The sequence below is a fragment of the Caloenas nicobarica genome, chromosome 5 (assembly GCF_036013445.1).
Source record: "Caloenas nicobarica isolate bCalNic1 chromosome 5, bCalNic1.hap1, whole genome shotgun sequence".
Taxonomy (NCBI): Eukaryota; Metazoa; Chordata; class Aves; order Columbiformes; family Columbidae; genus Caloenas; species Caloenas nicobarica.
In genome coordinates, this window is record NC_088249.1 from 63,093,521 (window position 1) to 63,113,522 (window position 20,002).

The 20,002-nt window shown below is 36.2% G+C and overlaps 1 protein-coding gene across 1 annotated transcript in view; it reads right to left on the reverse strand.

The window, feature by feature from the left end:
• ANO3 (anoctamin 3) overlaps nt 1-19,431 on the reverse strand; it is a 179,227-nt gene extending 159,796 nt beyond the window's left edge. Inside the window, exon 1 of the mRNA XM_065635814.1 lies at nt 19,278-19,431. Coding sequence (XP_065491886.1) covers nt 19,278-19,431 — 154 coding nt within the window. The remainder of the gene's footprint in view (nt 1-19,277) is intronic.
• Between the last annotated feature and the right edge of the window lie 571 nt (nt 19,432-20,002).

A 20,002-nucleotide genomic window follows, 5' to 3' on the forward strand; every position in this document is an offset into this window, starting at 1 on the left:
CTTGTTGGACCAATGTCTCTCCAGCATCTTAATTCTTGGCACCACTTTATTTTCTTTGCCAGTAATGTTTTTATGGGCTACCATAAGGGACTAATGATCAAGACCCAGGTAGTGAGCTAGACAAAACACATTATAAAATGTATTTTCCTTAACACAAGGGCTGTCACTAACCACTCACAGCCTATAGTCATACATATCTGGAGGCAACAGCACAGTCAAGAACAGACATACGTACTCTAAATAAACATGTTAGACTGTGAACAGGACTAATGCATGATAAAAACAATAAAATGAAGAGCTGTCATAGTGGTTGTGCTTAAACTTATTGTTTTCTCAGGATTAATTAATATCAACTCAATCAAACAAAATGTATTGAATGCTGCTATGAAAACATACAAGTTTATATATCTGGTCTGTTCAACAAAATAAGTGCATAAATTTTGTCCAAACTTTTTTGTGGTATCTGATCAAAATATACCAACACACAAGATGAGTGAAGTTGGACAGAACTAATGGAAAAAATTCCCCCAATATAATGAACATGCTAACAGTCATTTGTATTTGTTGATAAACTTTGACCATTGAAATGTATTAATATCTTTAACAAGGAACTATTCTGAAAAGGTTAAGGTTTATGAAATGTATTTTGACTATTTTTTTTGGGGAGGCACAGGACAAAGATTTAGGGTTTTATCAACTGGGACCCACTTCAAGTAGATATAATCAACTTCATAAAATTATTTATAAAGATGAAAGCATGAAAAATTTATCAGAAGACTTGAACCTGCATGAAAGTAGTGTGTGGTCCTTGTAAATCAAGCCAGAAGGTGAGTTTTAAAGAAGGAAATAAGCCAAGATTAAGACTACAAAACTAAATAAGTTCTATGCAGGAGATACCTGAGGCTACTTAGGCTAACATTTATATACTGTCAAATAATTACAGAGTTTCAAAATCAAACAAAAACCCTCCACACAAACCAAACTAAAGAAACAAGAAAAATCCTTCTGCACAGAATTTAAATTACAAAAATAAAATTCTCCCCAAAACACTAACCTTCAAGTTTTAGCAATTTATTGCTCAAATCAAAAAGTAGCAACAGAAAGCAAGGACAGGTGTTTTTGAAACTTTCTGGTGTTAAGAAAAAAAATAACATGAGAAACATGGAGAAAACAGTGTAGTGCAGAGCAGTGGTAACTGCTCGTGTCCACATGCAGATCACGGAGAAGATTATTAATTTTCAGCTGCAGTGCAGTGGGTAGCACAGACGAAGAATATGCAGATAAGCAGCTACCAGAGCAGGTAATATAGTATGTACTTGTTTTGTGTTTCTCCCTGAAACACGTAACAGTGCAGCTACATCTTTAATCAGAAGAGTGAGATTAACTCAAATTATTCAGGTCCTAAAAATAAGCACAGATGGAATAACCAAAATATCTAAATATTCAATTCCCATTGAACTAGTGTGTTTATATTTTTACTCTTCAAGAGATTCTATCTTCAGATTAAATGAGCAAGTCCTTCAGTTTGTGGAGTGGGAACTGCCAGATGACTTTAAACAAAGACCGGGACAGTAGTGAGAAAACAAGCAAATCCGCTTTAATCTGAAAAAGATGACTTGAACAAGAGTTCTAACTCAATCCCTCTGGTATCTGACCCATTGTGAAGCAGGAATGTGTTAACACAAACATTAGATTCAAAATTCTGGAAATGAAAAGGCTAACCTTACCCAGATGCTATGGAACCATCCCCAAGTAAGGCTTTAGTAAGAAAAACATAACATTATTCAGTCAAACTTCACGAATTGCTTAAGCACTTGGCTTAAGAAAAGAGGAGAGGGAAGAAGCAGCAGTTAATCCTCCAGGAAGAAATCCTATCTGGTCATTTCTGTGAGAGCAGATCTGGTATGAAAAGTACAGTTTCAAGATCTGTTTCTCCAAGATGATCTGTCTTACGAAAAGTAGCTCTTACTGTAAAAACAAACCAACCAACCAACAAACCCAAAACCTTCCTCTTCCCCCACCCAGTCCTCAAACTATTAGGTGGTACAAATGGATGTTTAGCACGAGACAAAACATGCAAAGTTGCATTAGCAAAATCTCGTTGCTATAATTGCTTTGTCTTTTCTAAACTAGGAACTCAACAAGAAAGAATACTTGTCAATGGTGTTTTGGTTGAATGAACATACTTTCTGCATAGCTTCAACATGCCAAAGTTCTGAGGCAACGTCTCTACCAACAAATTAAACAATTGTGGTCACAAGCATGTGATGGTCTTTGCTATGATGTTGGTAACAATGTGGGACACAGTAAATTATTAGAACAGTCTCTGACATGAAGAACGACCAATATGGTACTCCCAAGAAAATCCTTTGAGTGATTCAGAACTTAATGTGGATCAGCGATTACTGACCATGAATTTCAACGGTACCATGCCACTGGCATACTCCTAGGTCAGTCCTTTACTACTATTCCAGATGTGTTTCTCCCACAAGCACATACATGCTCTCAAGTCATGACCAAACACATTCTTGTTGTGATCCTATAAAAACTCAATTTCTGAAAGCTTTAAAGACGACTTATAATTTTTCTCTGGCTTCAGAACACCACCACTGATTGTGGAGGAAGAACACAGAAAAGCAACATGGGGCAGAGAAAAGGCATCAGAAGAGGTGGGTTTACTTTGTTGCCTTACCTCCGAAAACAGCAGGTCAGTTACATTCTGAGTCAGTCCTACGTTTCAAGTCATTATAATTTAGGCTGAAAATTAAAATCAGCCTAATGGATTGATTGTTACAGGCCATGCAGATTAAATAAGATCAAAACAAGGCATAATCATATATATTCAGAGAATTTGTCTCTTGGCAATGCTATACAAACATTATACGCAACTGCAGAAATTTAGAATTGATCCAAAAAAGATTTTTTGCTAGAATATTAATTTACCCTTGGAAGTACGTATTTCTTTTCATTCTACGTGTTAAAGAGGGTGTATTGAAGTACCAACCACATAATTTCTCGATTTCAAATTCTCTCTAAGGAGGGTGAGCATCACAACACAGGAATTGGTATAGGGACACTGATGGTGAGAAAAATATTAATAGGTGAAAAATTTTTAAAATCTTTAAGTTACTGCACCCATCTGGTACAGGCAGCTTCCTCGGGTTTCCTCTAGGGTAAGTTTAAAGCAGGAAAAAAAATGAAAGAAACCCAAAAAACTAGAAGTAGCCCTTTATCCTTCAATGAATGTTAGAAAACCAAAGGATTCCAAAGAAGCCACTGAACAGCAGGGACCACTAACTCACCACTTAAAACAAAAACCTATAGTCTCTCTCTAAGTGAAGATACCAGCTTCATTTCCCTCTCTTAGACTCTGCTTGGCCTGGGCATTGCATAGCTAGCTAGACTAAACTTGGCCTTCTGGAAAATGCTGTTTGTACTACAGATAAGCCAAGTATGAAACTCACTGTTCCAACATTTCAAAGAAGCAGAGCCTGAGCTTTTGTTTCTTGTAACAAGACTCTTTTCATATAAAGAAATGAATCAAGGATACTGCAAACACAGAAATAAAAACAAGCAAAGCACATTTTACCCAGGACTTATTGATCTGGATTGTCATATTTCAAGGTACAAATCTTCCATCATGCTAATTAAGTAGAAAGGGAGTCAGAAAGGTTATTGATGAAGGAATATACAAGATGAAAATACATTAGACGTGAAGCTATGCCTATGTTGATCATTTTTATATTCTGCAGAAAGATTACATGATAAGAACAGAGGCTGAATGTCCCAGAAACACCATATTAGCACATTTCTGGTAAAGTAAATCAAAGAGGGCTTCCAGCATCTAAAAAAAAAAAAAAAAAAAAAAAAAAAAAGGAATTTATGGCATTCTATTTCATTAGCTAAGTGATCCCATGCTGATCCATTTTTTTAATGAGTGACATACGCATCACAGGTTCATTTGTGTATGGAGACTGTGGATTCATGTTGTGCTTCCTCACCACTCTCCAGCTTTTGTCCCGAAGATTCTACATTAAGCTACCAAATTCAGCCAGGGGAAAATTCTCCATTCTGAGTAAATATGCCACAGTTTCATAAGAAAAAAAAAAAAAAAGCATTGGGGGTGGGAAAGAAAGAAAAAATAAGGAAAAATGTTAGCTTTATATCAGAGTTTTGTTTTTAAAAAAATACAGAGACCCTCTCTATAACTTCATCTGTAGTGCAGCTGTAAGACCTCTATTTCCATGTTAAGAAAATACTGGGAACCCTAGTCTCAATACCAAGCACTTATGTTAATTTGATTAGTAGAAATTGTGCAAAAAATACTGGTTTTGTACACCATCCCAAACACTACTGGTTACTCCGCTCGTCTGACTTTAGGAAGGAAAATCACACCAAAGGACATGCACTGAGAAGCCAACTCGTGATACATCAGTGCCCACAGGTACAAGAAGCAAACCTTGAAGACATCAACATAAACCAAAAGGAATTTCAGTATTTTGAATGTCAGCAGGGGATTGCAAACCGAATGCAGTGAGTCCACAATCACGTTCTTCCTGTTACATACATGAAAATAGCAACAAATATAGAGCTCATGAGTAGCCCAGAAACAGCATGAAAGATGCCAAATGGGAAAGGCTGAGGAGTAAACAAGGAAGTCAAAACTTAAGGTCCAGTTGTTTCCTCACCTCAGCCGGCACAAAGTCTCCCAGTTTCTGAGGACACTCTCCCATTTGAATGCTGTATCAAATTTAATTATCATAAAAATAGCTGCTGTCACATCTCCTAATGGTTTCTAAGTAATGTGAGAATATAGAAATAAGAGTACTAGCACAGCAGCCTTGATTCAGTCCACTATGTAAAAGGAGAGTTGTGCTCACTAAGAGCCTTAGTCAATTCACAGTATGGCTGCAGGAGTAATAAATTCCCCAGCTTTCACTTATTTTTTAGCTAAGCCAACTCCAGACCAAGTTGTCAGCTTTTACATATTACACCTGGTTATCCAGGGTTCTTCAAAAGCAAAGCTAGTTATATTATAGAAGGGCACGGCCTTCTAATGGAGTAGTTTTTAACATACATCATGCAAATAACTATGCTACATGTCAAACCAGAGACTATGAAAAATAGCTTTCACAAATGAATGATTTAAAAATTAGCCTTTAATGTTTAATTAGTTGATACTCTTACATCAACAGTCGAATCTGATGATTTTCCTTATAAGTACTAACTTGTGCCCAAACTAAATAAATATGTTAAATAGTCAAGAAGCAGTGAAGACAAAGATATACCATCTCACATCTTAGCCACTAATTCTGTTCTTTGTATGTAGTGTGCAGTTTCTGCAATAAATGCCATCTGAATGAATTCTGTGGAGCAGAAAAACCTTTGTTTTGTTGTACTATTGAATTTCTAGTTGGTGTTCACTTGTTTTTTCTCAGATTTGCTAACACATACTGCAGCATTTCCACATAGTTCCTATACATTAGAATCCTGATACTGTGATACTAGGAAACACTCCTTATTAACACAGATGCAAAACCAAGAAATCCAAAGCCCACATTACTCACTGTAAAAGTGTTATTGAATCTGATAAAATTTAAGATAAGCTCTAAAATGCAACATGTTAATCATAGAAGTGATTTATACCAAGGTTTCTTATTTAACTAAAAAACTGCCTGTTCAATCTCCAAAAGGCTGGTAAAGTACTTTAAAAAATGCCATTGTCTTAAAAAGTATTTTGCAAATCCTCCTCCTTTTCAGAGGCTAGAGTGCAGAGGTATTTCTAACCAAAAAAAAGTGTCAAGAACCACAAATATTCAATTAACACACTGCTGGTGAAAGTCCTTGTTAATAGTAATTCCCTGAAAACCCATTAATTACTGGTTTTCTAACAGAGAGGGTTTTGATACTTTTGTAAAAAACAAACAAAATCACGAATTGCCTATAATCTTAAAGGACATGGATTTCACTGTTTGTTTCCATACAGCAAAATCTTTGTGAAAGTGGTCCAACTTCTTGAGACGACTATGCTTACAATTCTTCCCGCTACACCTTGTGACGTTTAATTTTAGCCACACACAATGGAACACTGAATATCAGATTTCATCCTAAGCATATGTTGCAAGAACATGGCAAAATTAAAATTCACATTCAGAATTTCTTGATAATTTATTCTTTTTAAAATCTTGTGCAACTACCCATACTTAAAGACTGAATTCTGATGATTACCTATTGTGTGACTCCAGTGTAAGATTGGACTGTCATTTTTCGCTGGAATTAAAGTTTCAGGAAGGAATAATCAACAAAGGAACTTTAAATTCAAAGTGTAGTTTATTTGTAACATACCACTGCTGCGCAACTCTGTACTAGAGAATGTTTTAAGCATTGATTGATGTTCAAGTCAACAGGGACTGTAGTTTCAACTTAGATTATATCCGCACGTTGTGCTGCAGCTACCCAAGGCTGACACTGAGGAACCCAGGCACAAGGTTTCTTAAGCAAGCAGCCTCAGAACCAGTGCTGGTGCAGAGGGGGAAAGCAAAGAACTTTGTGTGCTGCGTATCCCTTTCGTTAGAAAATTTAGATACACAGTGCAGCACCAAAGAGAAGTGCAAGCGCTTTAGACAGCATGGGGTACCACGCTGTGGTGTTCTGCCCAAGATTACTACTCTCATGGCAGCAGTTTCAGAAACCAAGTCTTCTCCCATGACCTGCAAATGTCAATAGGAGTAATTTGTACTCCTACTTAGAGTCTCAGTCCATTAGAGAAATTTAAGGTTAGAAAATGTGTCAAAATGTAATTCATACTGTGATGGCAAGAGGAAATTACAAGACAATGGTAGGATTCCACTTTTGGGAACAAAAGTTGTCAGCCTGGTTCTAAGTGCTCAAACACTTGTTTTGTTATAAACAGCTCTTCCAAAACCTGTTTGGATTTCTTAAGAGAGCTTCGTGCAGTAGGTTTTGTTCACATCTGATTGTTGTCTTCAGCATGAGGAACAAAAGCACATTTGGAGCTGATTTGGATGGACACTAGGAACTTTGTTAGAGAACAGAGGAAAGGAGCTGGCTTGTTGGTAGCTGCCTTGTTTGGACAATATACTATTGGATGGAAAGTCCTTAGAAACTTTGCAGCCTCATATCAGGTTCACAACAGTTATTTCAAGTCTTTAAATATTATTGCAATCATGTTTCCTCATATGAATTGTACCTGCAACGAAAGGAAACTTCTGGTCAGGGCTGTACTCAGCCTGACAGCAAGTAGCTGCTCTAAATTGTTATAAAAAAATGCCAGTGCTTTACTAGTAAAAGCTGGTGTTGCAGAACAAGCCTGCCTAAGCTTTGCTAATTAACTAACAAGACTGTGTTCTTTCATGTGTTCGAACAGCACATTTAAGGCTTTTTCTCCTACTTTAGGAAAAAAAAAATGAATAAGAGAAAACTTTTTCCCTGCTTCCTTTGGTGGTGGCAGAGACAAATAGTCCCATGGCATCATTAAACTTGTGGCATTATCATCAGAACTATTTTTGGAGGACAGTTTGAACAAAGCTAACGAGCCAGCTTGGAACGTGTGGTAGCTTCATATTTATAACATTCATCTGGTTTTTATATCCCTCATTTTTAAAGATCTTCCCAAAAGTTGAGAGGGAACATTCAGGCATATGATTATGTCTTACTTGCCGTTACAAATCCCAAGCCTAGATCGCACCCACGCCTTTGTTTCACTCGCACATGTTACACACGGCAGCGAACAAAAGAACACCAACAGCACCAAGTGGTCGCCTTCCAAATCTGTTCTCCAAGAAGTCAACATATGTATATATGCGCTGTGAGATGTTCCAGATTTTAACAAGATCTCAAATCGCCACATAAAATGCTTCAAAAAGCACATTGCTACAAGCTTGGCACATCCAAGAAATTCCTTAGTTCTCTCTCTCATCTTTTCAGGAGAAAGAGCTAAACTGTTCTTTCCCTCTAAGCCATTAGTTACAAATTCATTTCTGAAGAGCTATCTGCAAGCATTACTCCAAACAAATCAATTTGCATTTCTATTAAAAAATAAAGTAAAAATCTTTCTTTGAAAGTCACTTCAACTATTCCTTTGCAATAGCTAAAGTTGCTTTATGATTTATTTTTTTAACAGAAAGTTTAATGCTTAACGTATAGCAATATGAGTAAATGAACACTTTATTGAACTAAAAGGTGATGAAGAAGAGACAGCGGAATTGTCTTTGTACGTGCCCTCATGTACCCTAAATCACTTCTCACAAGAGTTTCACTGTATGATTCAGATGATACAATTTCTATGCTCACAGTTGAACTTCACTGGGACAATATCCTACAGGATTAAATACTCAGTATATCTAAGTTGCAAGTTTGAGGTATATCCTCCAGCTGAAGCAAACAGGTGTAATTCTGTGAATGAATGGCTGTTCTCAGCTTTACAGCAGCAGAAAACCTTGCCCTTGCTGTGCCAACTTTTAAAATTAGAAAGATAAAGGATAACATGCTTACCACTTGGAAATCAAAATGGCACTCAAACTCTGATACTGGCCATCTCTTTGGATTTAACAGAGCATATCCCAATTCCATGTACATTTTTACTATTTTATGAAGAGATTACCAATAGTTTAAAAATATCTTTCCTGTCTAGAAGTACAAAAGTTCTACATTTTATTCTTGCTGAAGCACATCCAGTAAGCTTTATAAGGCACGTCAAATTAATAATTGGGAAAACTGAAAAATATGTTCACCATTTATTTTTTAAAAAACGCACAAGCAGCTCTAAAGAGTTTATGGCTCACCAGCTCCTCCATGGTCTTTGGCACAGCAGTCAGGACCTATTTTTCCAGAAATGCTAAAGGGACCCATGGCTGTACAAAATGAGAAGGAGCTTTAGTGCTTGATCCTTTTTAACTGAGAGTCCTCAATCTCTTCACATCTCATTTTTCAAAAAAATTGCCTAAATAATAGAGAAAATTCCTTATTACCAGCGAAATTCAAATTTACATAGCTGGCATACATCACGGCAGATCTTTAGTTTTGTCAACTGCACTCAAAAAAATGCCTAGAAGTATCAACTTCAGACTCTCCTCCTTATTTCAGTTTTCTTCACAGAAGGTATATATATAAAATTTTGTAGACTTTTTATAAAAGGAGAGAATTTTTTTTTTAAGAGAACTAAGAAAAGGAAAGCATGAAAGAAATGGAAGTAATTAATATCAGTAGGGTCATGCCATTGGCACCAGCAGAGAAAGGTGCAAAGCGTCTTATTAATGGGACATAAGCCAGAGTATTAAAAGAGCGGGGTAAGAAAAGTTAAGGTACTGAAATTACCTGAAAGTTAAACAATTGGTTTTAAGAAAGGAACTGAAGATGGATGTTTAAAGCATGTGATATACTTGGAAAAAGTTGTGACTCCAAAAGTAAGAAGTGTGAAGGAATGAGTGAGAAAACAGATGCTGAAAATAAAAAGCAGACATGAAACATTGATGGACAGATAAGAAAAGTTAGCTTTGTGTGAAAGTCAGGAAAAAAAGTTAGGAATTTGAGCAGAGAGAAAGACTCTTTCAAGTGCTCTATATTGAGTAAATCAAAAGGAAGATGGGAATATGTTCTGGTCATGAGGAAGAATGAGAGTAATGGACTTTGTGAAATGCTGAAAAATACAAGCTATTAATACACAGAAAGAAAGGAATCAACCTTGGTGCCAAAATGTGAATATAAGATGACGAGTCAAATTCCTAATATAATGAGGGTTTTCAGCAAAAATCATAAGATAATCAGTTTTAGGGGGTTGTATTTTTTTTTCTAGACTCGTTTAAGTACACTTTACCCCATTTTTGAACGAAATAAAAGCAATGGTTTGTGAACTTCTGTCTGAAGTGACTAGACTCTGCATTTGTGAAGCTGAAGATTGATTTTTCTCAAGCTGAGTGCCATACCTCCTGCAAGACTTCAGTGCTGCTTAGTCAGATCAAGTGGTAGGATATCCTCGAGTTACTGGAAACATGGCCAACAAGATGCTTTCCTGTTCTCCTTTCCTCTGAAACAGCAGATACTGATTGCTGCCAGAAACAGGATACCAAACAAGGTAGATTTTGACTTAAGTCAGTATGGGAATTCCCCTAAGTCCTACAGAGGGCAGAAAAGCATAATAGTTCCCTCCCAGAGTTTCCAAATCTTCTGTGCTTTGCTTTTCTCAGCAAAGCAAAGAAGATCAGGATGAAAGCATATGGAGATCACAATTAGATCAGGAAAAAAGGTTTCCTAAAAATAATAGTTATTACATTTAATTCTACTGTAACAGATAATATTAAGAGAAAGAGTAGAACACACAAAAAATGCATTGTATTAAACTTTGTTAATTTTAAGGATGAAAAACCATCTATAAATGGGATACTTATTTGTACTTCTTTGAATGGCCCTCACTATTTCCTTCCTGAGATAAGTGAACAAGCCAGCAGTATATCCTGTGTGAAGAGTGTGTACAAAACTGGGTTCTTCCAGAAATGAAGGAAAAAATATACAAAACCCCACATTTGTTACATCATTTAGTTAAATTAGTCAGAGAACAAGGCCAAGTCAAGAAGAATAAGATGTCAGCACTTGGAATAAACTTCATTCAACTTAGTTTTGATGTCCCTTGAAATCTGAAGATTTATGTTCTCCTTGGGATTTTTATAAACAAAAATAAAAAGGGCACATAAATATACAGAGACAGAGCTCCTTAACCCTGAATGACTCAATCTTTTGGGTTTTTTTTGACAGAAAGAAGAAAAAATATCAGTGCTACCCAGAATACACTTGCTATTTTTGCTACCGTTCTATTTCTAAAATAGCATTAAGTTTAGTCAATAGAAGTAAGCAGCAACAATCGGCACCTCATGCCAGGCATTCCACAGAGCCACAATGAGCAGCCAACTCAAGCATCACACCAAAACGAGGCTTCTCTTTCCACAATCCTTTGTTTTCTCAGAGACAACTTCCAGAGTGCACACATTTTTCAAGACAGTCATTTTAGAAAACCCACAGATTAATGTAATTGTACTCATGATTGATGTACATCAGACATTGCCTTTCTGAAAGACTGGCCGCAATCCTGTCTTTAGACTGTCAAAATGCCATTGAACTAAAACCATTTTGGCTTGGCATGGCCTAGAGGGCAAGATTCTCTACTCATTACTTTTTGTCTCTTTAAAGCTGCACCAATGGAGCTTGACTTAGTCAGGATCTTAGAAGAGAAACCGTGCAGACCTCATATATCTCATCCTGTGGCAAAATAGAATCAGACAGCAGGAATCTGGAGCATAAGTCTATGACATAACAAGAGATTTTGATGGTGGTTTAACTTAAATAATTCATTAGCTTCCTTGTTCAGGTTCAGTAGTATGTTGTTGAGGTGAAGAAAAGATTAAATGAATGAACACCCCTACAAGACTCTTTTCCTTGAATATTTTATAATCTCTTCTTGCAGAATTGAAAACTTTTGAATGGAAAAAGATGTGGAAGCAGCTTTGGAGTGTCAAAATCAAAATGTATGGAATATAAAAGGCAAAGATGAGATGAGAAAGCTTGCAGCATGGACTGATTCAAATTATTTTAGTGACTTCATGGAATTCTGGTATTTTGTCCTTTCTCGATGTTTAGGTACAGAAAGAAGAAATCAATTTTAACGTCTTATTCACAGTTCTAATGCCGTGCCACCTATGATAACAGGACTAGCAAACTTTGTATCTATAGTGACTACTAATGACTTGACCTGTTATTCTTCATTCTACAAGGAATAGAATGACAGAAATCAAACTTAAGAGTATTTAAAGCAATTCCAGAAGAAAATCTTGCTGATAAATGTAAGAGATTATTTCCTTTCTGAAAGGAAGTAAAAGAAATTTTTTTGGTTCAAAACATGCAAAAAGAGGCACTGTAGAAATTAGCTTGCACTTTAGGACTCGGATAAGACTGATATAGCTCATCTTCAACACACATCATTCTGTTCTTTGAACCAAATTTGCTAAATACATTTTATTACCTTTCTTGTTAGTAACATTCTGAAATAATTAATATTAGTAGCTGAATTTTCATAAAACACACTGCATTACAGAGCAAAACGGAAGTAAAGCAGCAAAATAAGAAAGGCTAATGTTTAAAAGATTTACAGTACATTATGTAATTTAGGATGCTGTTTTGAAGTGCTATCTATTTCATTTTGATAGAGAAAAAAAAAAATATATATTTCAGAAGTAGTCACCTTAAATGTTCAATCAAGGCATTAAAACAGAAATCTGAGGCTAATCTTTTTACAAAACGTATACTGCCAGAGAGGTTTGACATAATCGCAGTGGTTCGAGACCAATGAATTTGGATCTAAGTGACTTGCCCCTGCCCCACCCTAAGGCAGGAGCATAAATATGATAAAGATTTCAAGTTATTATGAATACTTCTGTATGTATAAACATATAATTCCTAAAGATACTATCTCAACTTATTATTTACCAGCATATCAGCACATTTTAAGGTTGAGACTAATAGGCAGCCAAATTCTTTCTCACCATGTACTTTTGGAAAAAACACACTTGCCTCTTCCAGCATCACTCAAAACTTACTATTTATAATATTCAGCTGCCTCCTGCACAGATAACTGTGTAAAATTCTCTCACTCCCATGATGTCCCTTCTAAATATTACTAAACTTGTATTTTCAGGAAGTTCTGGTTTTTGGTTTTGATGGGGGGTTTTTAGTTTTTGGTTTTGTTTTTTTTTTTTTTTTTTTTTTAAAAACCAGGTTAACTCGGATCACGTTACAATACTGATATAAATATCGCAAAGGTCTAGAAAATCTTCTAGAGTTTCTATACACTTATGATGGTGTAACAGAAACCCAAATACAGGTTGTTTTATTAATACAGAAAAAGAAACCAATTGTAAGCAATAGCTTACAGACCATATACTAAATTAGATTTGTTTCCTCATTACATATTGTCTAGGCACAGCGACCAGATCTTACAGCAAAGTCTTTGATCAAACAAGGAATACAAAAGTATTTTGCATCACCAGAGGAACACCCTTTACTTAGCATCAAAGTTATCAATATGTGGCCACCAGTGCACTCTATTTATAGTGCTCATGACCTTCAGGCTTGTTCTTTTAAAACGTTATAGCAGTGTATAGAGACGTATCTTCAGACTCGCGTTTTTAAGAAACCTTTAATACCTCAATGACTTCCACATCCACGTGTGATTCATCTTGCATCCTATATTAAACTGCAGACCTGCTTGTCAATTTATGCTTGTTATTCAAGGAGAAAAGACTTTAAAAGATTCACTTCTTCCAACTACTAAAATACAAGTGGTTTATTGCTCTATCGAGGCTTCCCAGGTGTAAGATATATACTGTACTATAGCTGTTTAGACTTACGCTCCCACATTTTGACCTTTGTTACCAAGTCTGCACTGATCCGTTTTGTAAGTGTTGACTTCACCTTCCAAATCAGGGAAAGTCTTAGCAATATCTGCGAGGGCAGCTTATTCTTTGTGTAGACATGCTTCATCAATTGCTACTGAGGGAATTTGGCAAACAAAATCCATGGCTATAAATCATTCGAATGTCTTTACTCAGAGTGAGTTGACCTACCCTACTCCCTAATTGAAAGTAAATAGCTCATTAGAGGAAGGAAGAGCACAGAAGAAAACCCAAGCTTGTGGGAAAAATTAAATTTCTATATCCAGCTTAGTTTCCATTTGTTGTAGCCATGTGTAGAAGTTATGACCCCTCAGGGCAGAGGTGAACATCTCAGTACGTTTGGCCTCTCCGCAATCTCTGACTTATTCATTAGCTACAGGCTTATTTTCTGTATTATTATTTAAATTTTGGTACAGATAGTAGTGCCAAAGAAAGAGAGAAATATCTTCTGGGTGTAGATTATAGCACATCTTCAGGCTGAACAGCAAAAAGACTGTCACTAGTACAAAAGCCTCAGCTCAACTGGAGACATACCACGTAACTTTAATACACAGTCTCCACACTTGTGTCAACAAATACACTTTCTCCCCCTTTCCCTCCACCTCCAATCACCACACAAGATGTCCACTTTATTTCCAAAATTAGCAGAATTTTGCTCCTGGCAATTTGGACATACCAAAGTCTGCCTCCAGGGTAAAGTTAGTATTAAAAATGTCATCTGTCAGAAATTAAGGTTAAGAGACTAGTAATAGCTTTTATTTCTGCTCTACTGCTGAATTAATTATGTTTATTCGTGGCTATCAACTAAACGTTTGCTTGACATGGCATAAAAATTAGAAGGATTATTTCTGAATATTGATCTTCCTGACAGGAGTGTCTCAATTGGTTCTTGATGGGAAAAAATCCATTTCCTGACCTTTTGTCTTATAAGAGAAAATGGAAACGTGGAAAATTAGCACCTAATCTTTGTGAAAAGATTAGTTAGATTTATTCCCTTCAAGTAAACATTGTTTCAAAAATTAGGTTAGTGTAGGTGTTTCAAAAATTAGGTTATTGTAGGCGTTTCAAGTCCTGATTCTGCATTGTGCTGCAGCTTCCTACACAGGTCACTTGAAGACAGGGACTTCATTTGGATTATAACCATGAGATATAATTTGCTGTGTATTGTGTCTGCTCCCTTCTCACTTTTTCTATATAATCCTAGTGTGAGCAACTAAGTCAAATTGGTGGTGTGGTACAGATTTACGCACAAAGCTGCAGCTTATTTATTAATTTCCCTGGACATTGCGATGCAACCATGACTGAAGCACTTCTCAAAATTTAAATGAAGAGAAACAAAAATTTCATTCAGGAATTAAACTACCTTCTAAAGCTTCTAAATAAGAAACAGTGGTTTAGAAGATTTTCAGTAAGCAGAAGTGTTTTGATGGTTCAGGAGTGATGGAAATACATTCAGTTAAGGGATGTTCATATAGGGCTTTGCTATAAAAAAAAATTCAAGTGAAAGCTGTAGATTATTTTGGATTCCCGCCCCCCAGTAAAATTCCTGTTAAGTATTTCCATTTCAATTAAGGAAATAGTCTTTTTTTGAAGACAATGCTACACCACTTTGCATTCTAGTTTCATCTGATATCAAAGTTCATCATTTTACTCCTCTGCGATGCAACTCTCCCATAAAGCTGTGATATGTGCATTGTGAAGATTTTTTCAGAGGGATTGACGTAGCAAAATGTCTAGAGAGGTTGCTGAGGAGTATAACAGCAAACACCTGGATCTCAGTCAACTGCTGCCTCTCTTACAACCATATTGGAAAGGGAAAGAGGGGCAGATACCAGTAGGAAAATATGCTAAATTATTGTCCTTTTCATAATATTTGTTCCGGTGTTAAATAATCAGTTTTGCTTTTCTTTTCTTCTAAGTCCCCACAAGTTCTGGTGTCTAGGAAGGTTCTTATGTTGATGAAACTCAAGCTACCCCCACTGTTCTAACTCCCAAAGGCTCTTCTACCCCTCTGCTAAAACAGAAAACTACAGTTGTCACCTGTTTCCAAATACACCCACTACATTGATGGTCTTGAGCACAAAATACAAAACACTTTAAAGTATTTACTCAGTTATATATCGTCTTTACCCAATAACTCAAATTTTCTTCTCCCTGAGCACCCCGCTAGTCTAGCTGTATTGTTCTAATCCATGTGGCACAAACATTTTGCAGGAATGTGTCCTTAATTTTTTAACTCTTTTTAGTTGCTACAAGTTTGATACTTAATTTTATTCCTTTTATACCCTCACATAGCAAATGGGTGGTTTCTGATACATAAGTAGATCAGCAGTAAAAACAAGTTGTGAAACACAGCAATTATTCTCTGGAAAATAACTTTCACATCCCTTCCCTCAAAACCTCATCAGTAAAAGAACAACTAAAAAGACAGGGAAAAAAAGGTTCTCTAGCATTGTATCATTCCACCAAAAGTCAGAGAGTCAAATCTCTGTGATTTAATGCATGCCTCATTCTAGGAGAGTTTGAGTACTGTACTCTGACCTCACTACTACGATTTATGCTACTAAGACCTTACTTATGGCTCATGGTGCTTTTTTAAAAAATATATTTATTTTTAAGCTGTTTGTTTATTCTAGATCAAGAGTTATTTGGACAAAACCATTTCTATGAACATATTAAAAAGTATGATTTGTCCTATAGTTGTAAAACAAAGGTTAGGAGATAAAGACCATTAGTGTAGGTTGAATGTTTGCAGTCATTTCCAGGCTAAGAAGAGATGAAGCAGAACAGAATCTGTCAGGGATAGTAAGTTTTAAATCTACGTAAATCTCTACAACTGGAATATTCAGATTAGCCTCGCTTTCTGTGAGAAGTCTGAACTGCAAATACACCAGGCCCTGGAGGAAATTCTGCCCTGGCAAATCCAGAGATCTGGTCCTATACTTCTATATAGCAAATAGCCTTCTGTTGTCTATTGGTGAAGACAAATTGTTGCAGCTGTGACACCGGCATTCGTGTTATCATATTGTATTACAAAGTCTTTGCATCGTAAGTAGCATATCAATAAGTTTAAAAAAAAAAGGCGCTTTATTTTCTTGAACATACCTTGGCATCCCTAAACACCCACCAAGCCCTTTGTCTCTACAAGTATCAGTGCTCCATTCAAACTTTCACCCAGAGTCCAGGTAACCCAAGTGCTGTGGAAGCCAACGTTGGTCATTGATCTGCTTGTGGAGCATTTGTCAGTCGAGCTTGGTCACACATTTCAGGATCTCAGCTTTTGAAACAATATCTCAATATTAAAGTACAAGTGATATACTCTCAAAGAATCAATAATGCTCAACATGGAAAAAGTCTGTTTTCTGTACACAGAATGTTAATTTAACAATACTGTTATTCTTACTCTACTGTTATTATCTCTGCAATATCTTCAGACATATCTGAAGATCACAAATAAATATGCCTCAGGATTGGTACTAGCATCAGAATTGAAAATGAAGTGATATATGGAAAGTTAAGCTTTTTCACTTAATGAGAGAGATGTAGGAAAGCAATTTAATATTTAATCCTGTTGCAACGGGTTTGGTTAAAGCAGAAATAAAATAAAAGTACGGTTAATATTTTTCTGTCCCAGCGATGTTTCCATTCCAAGAACATCAGACAGATTCAGGATACCACTTTAGTTTGTCAGAGTATTTACTTTTCTGTATTTGCACTTTTAGGTGTGATGTGTTAATTTTAAACATCAGTACTACAAAAAAAAATTTTCTTCTTATGTGATAATCTCTCTGTATTAAATTCTGTGCTTTATATACAGAATATCATACTACAAGCACAGCATTATAAATTTTAAACAATAAACATCTCATAACACAACTGAATATGCGAACAGCAGATGGAACAGAAGGAAAAAGATGTGTTCTCTGTTGCTACTTTTTTTTGTAGGCTCACACTGAGGACATAAGGTTATGTACCTTATACTACCATTTGTTGCCAATTTGAGTGATTTTTAGAGAAGAGTTGTTTAAATTCTCTCTAAAAAAATGTAGAAAATCTAAAAAAAGCATTGAGCCTGAATGTAAGATTCCCAAGGCTGCAACTGTAGAGGGTGGAGCCCTGTGGGGTTAGAGGAGCCAACACTGACAAACCCCAGTGCAACACACTGATGGAGGATGTGGATTTCATTGAAGACTTCCATACTCTTACTGCTACCTGAAAAGACTAAATTCTAAGAGCAAAATTTCAGTTACTTCCCATAGCTCAAAGTTTTCATTTTGCCTATGAAACCCCATTGTTGGGAAACAGTCTACTCGTGAAGAAATAGGGTCCATCGTTTTAATATAAGCAAAAGCTGTTTATTTTTAGCAATAGCCATGACTTAGCAAGTAGTAATTCCTTTTAGGAACTGACATGTGGAAGCCAAACAGGACTTGTTTACACTGATCCATTCAGACTTCAGCCAACCCAATGCAACACTGGAAACTCCAAAGGGCTTGCTTACTGTAAACACTGGTGAAATAAATATACCATGGAAAATGTTAGGAGGCAAAGGATAAGATTGCATTTGCTTTAAGTTATCCTTCATAAAACTCCTAAATGCTACGACAACGTATCTATGTTTGATTCTTCCCACGATGCCAAAACAAAACCCAAACCAAGAAAATCTTAAAACTCTGACAACACATTTGTCGAAGATGCTTGCTAGCACTGTTCCTGCTTTACGAATAAAAAACAGTGTTTGCAATGACTATTTGCAAGACATAATTATTTTTTAAAAAATAATTATTTTTCTAAATGGACAAATCCCAACAAGATTTGGCTTTTTAAAATATCTTTCCTGAAGAATGGTATAGTTCCACAAAACAATTTGCTGTTTATATTGAAAGTTCATTTTACCCTTGATTGACCGGGTAGGCTAGAAGAGATTACTTTGATATTTAGGGTACGTACAAAGCATATCAGCTGGCACATGGGTCATAAGCAAGTGAAAACATGATCAAAATCAAGTTATCCCTTGGGGGATGTACAAATCAAAATACACATGTAGTTCACAAGAAATTAGAATAGTCATTCTTAAAAGGTATTTCCTAGATGAAGGACCATCCAGTACTTTAGAAGACTTCAAAAGCATAACTGATATTCCATTGATTAACTGCAGATGTGTCACCTTGATTATATTAGACAATCCAAGGCAGCTACATTCTGTATTTTTCATGATTAGAAATTTTCAGAGAAATTGAAGTTTCATGATGCTTATTTAACTGACATTTTTTGGACCTATTCTAAATACATGTAACACCTGCCACAAAATAAAAACAATAAATGAGCCACAGTGGTCATAAAAAAAAAATATCTTACAGCACTTACAGCATATCCTGTTCTCTCTTTACAAGCCCTCATATGATTAAAAAAATACCAGAAAAATTAAAGCAGAAGAGGAGCAACGGTACTGAACACTAGAGAGCACAGCTTAGATACACACCTCGCAAAGTCTAATACCAGAAGGGCTGCTGGGGCCACTCTAACTTACACAAAAACTATGTCATCTCCTGTGGAAAGCCCATCTTCCAGATAATGCAAAGTAACAAGCTCCTGGGCTCTTCTTCCCTGTGTGCTAGAGTGTTCAGGAGACACTGAATTTTCAAACAGATATATGATCTACCATTTATCTAAAGTAAAATTACTTCAGAGATTGCATGCGTGTGACAGTAACAAATCCTGTGTTTATCTTATTGAGTCTTACAGTTTACTTGCAGCATGTTATATGAGTAAATAGACGTACATTTAAGGAAATAGTTTATATAAATGCATGCTTACCAGCTGGTGCAGAATGCGAGCAGTGAAGTTGAAAACCATGGTAATCAGCACACGATTCACTGAATTTGCCTTCCTTAAAATCTGATTTGGAGTCCTTTTTGTTCTCAATCGTGTCTGAAGAAAGCTTATCCAGTTCAATTATCACAGCTGACATTGTAAGACAGTCTCAGTATAACTCGAAACCAAAGCTGAACAAAAGAAGCCACTTTAAGTTCAGCTGCCTCAGTCTGCAGTCTGGGGAAGAATAACGTCCTATCAAAAATAAACAAAAAAAACCCCCCAAAATCCCAAAAAAAACCCCCAAAAAATCCCTGAACTGTAATAGTGCAAAATGTTTAAGTCAATGACTGAGAAACCATATTTCCATGAAGCTGTTCTTCCAGCTCCTCAGCATTTGCTAAATTTTGGAGCTCTTCTTTAAGGTAGAAAAGTACTACTTTAAAAAGTTCTTCTGTTCTTGCAGTGACAACGATATTATGGCATTTCTGTCTAGCTGCTGTAAAAATAGCAAGGATAAGTGGACACATCTGTACGTCTGCTAACTCGCAGACTTACTAACTTTGTTTTAAGAGTCTAATTCACATTCTGTTACCCACTGGTCCAGCTGGGAGGGGCTAAACAATACCAATGGGAACAAGTGCATCCCCACGGCAGCCTGGCAGCTGCACCCTGTGCTGCACTTGTGCCACGGTTCTGTTTCCTCGGTGAACACTCAGGTCTTTGTT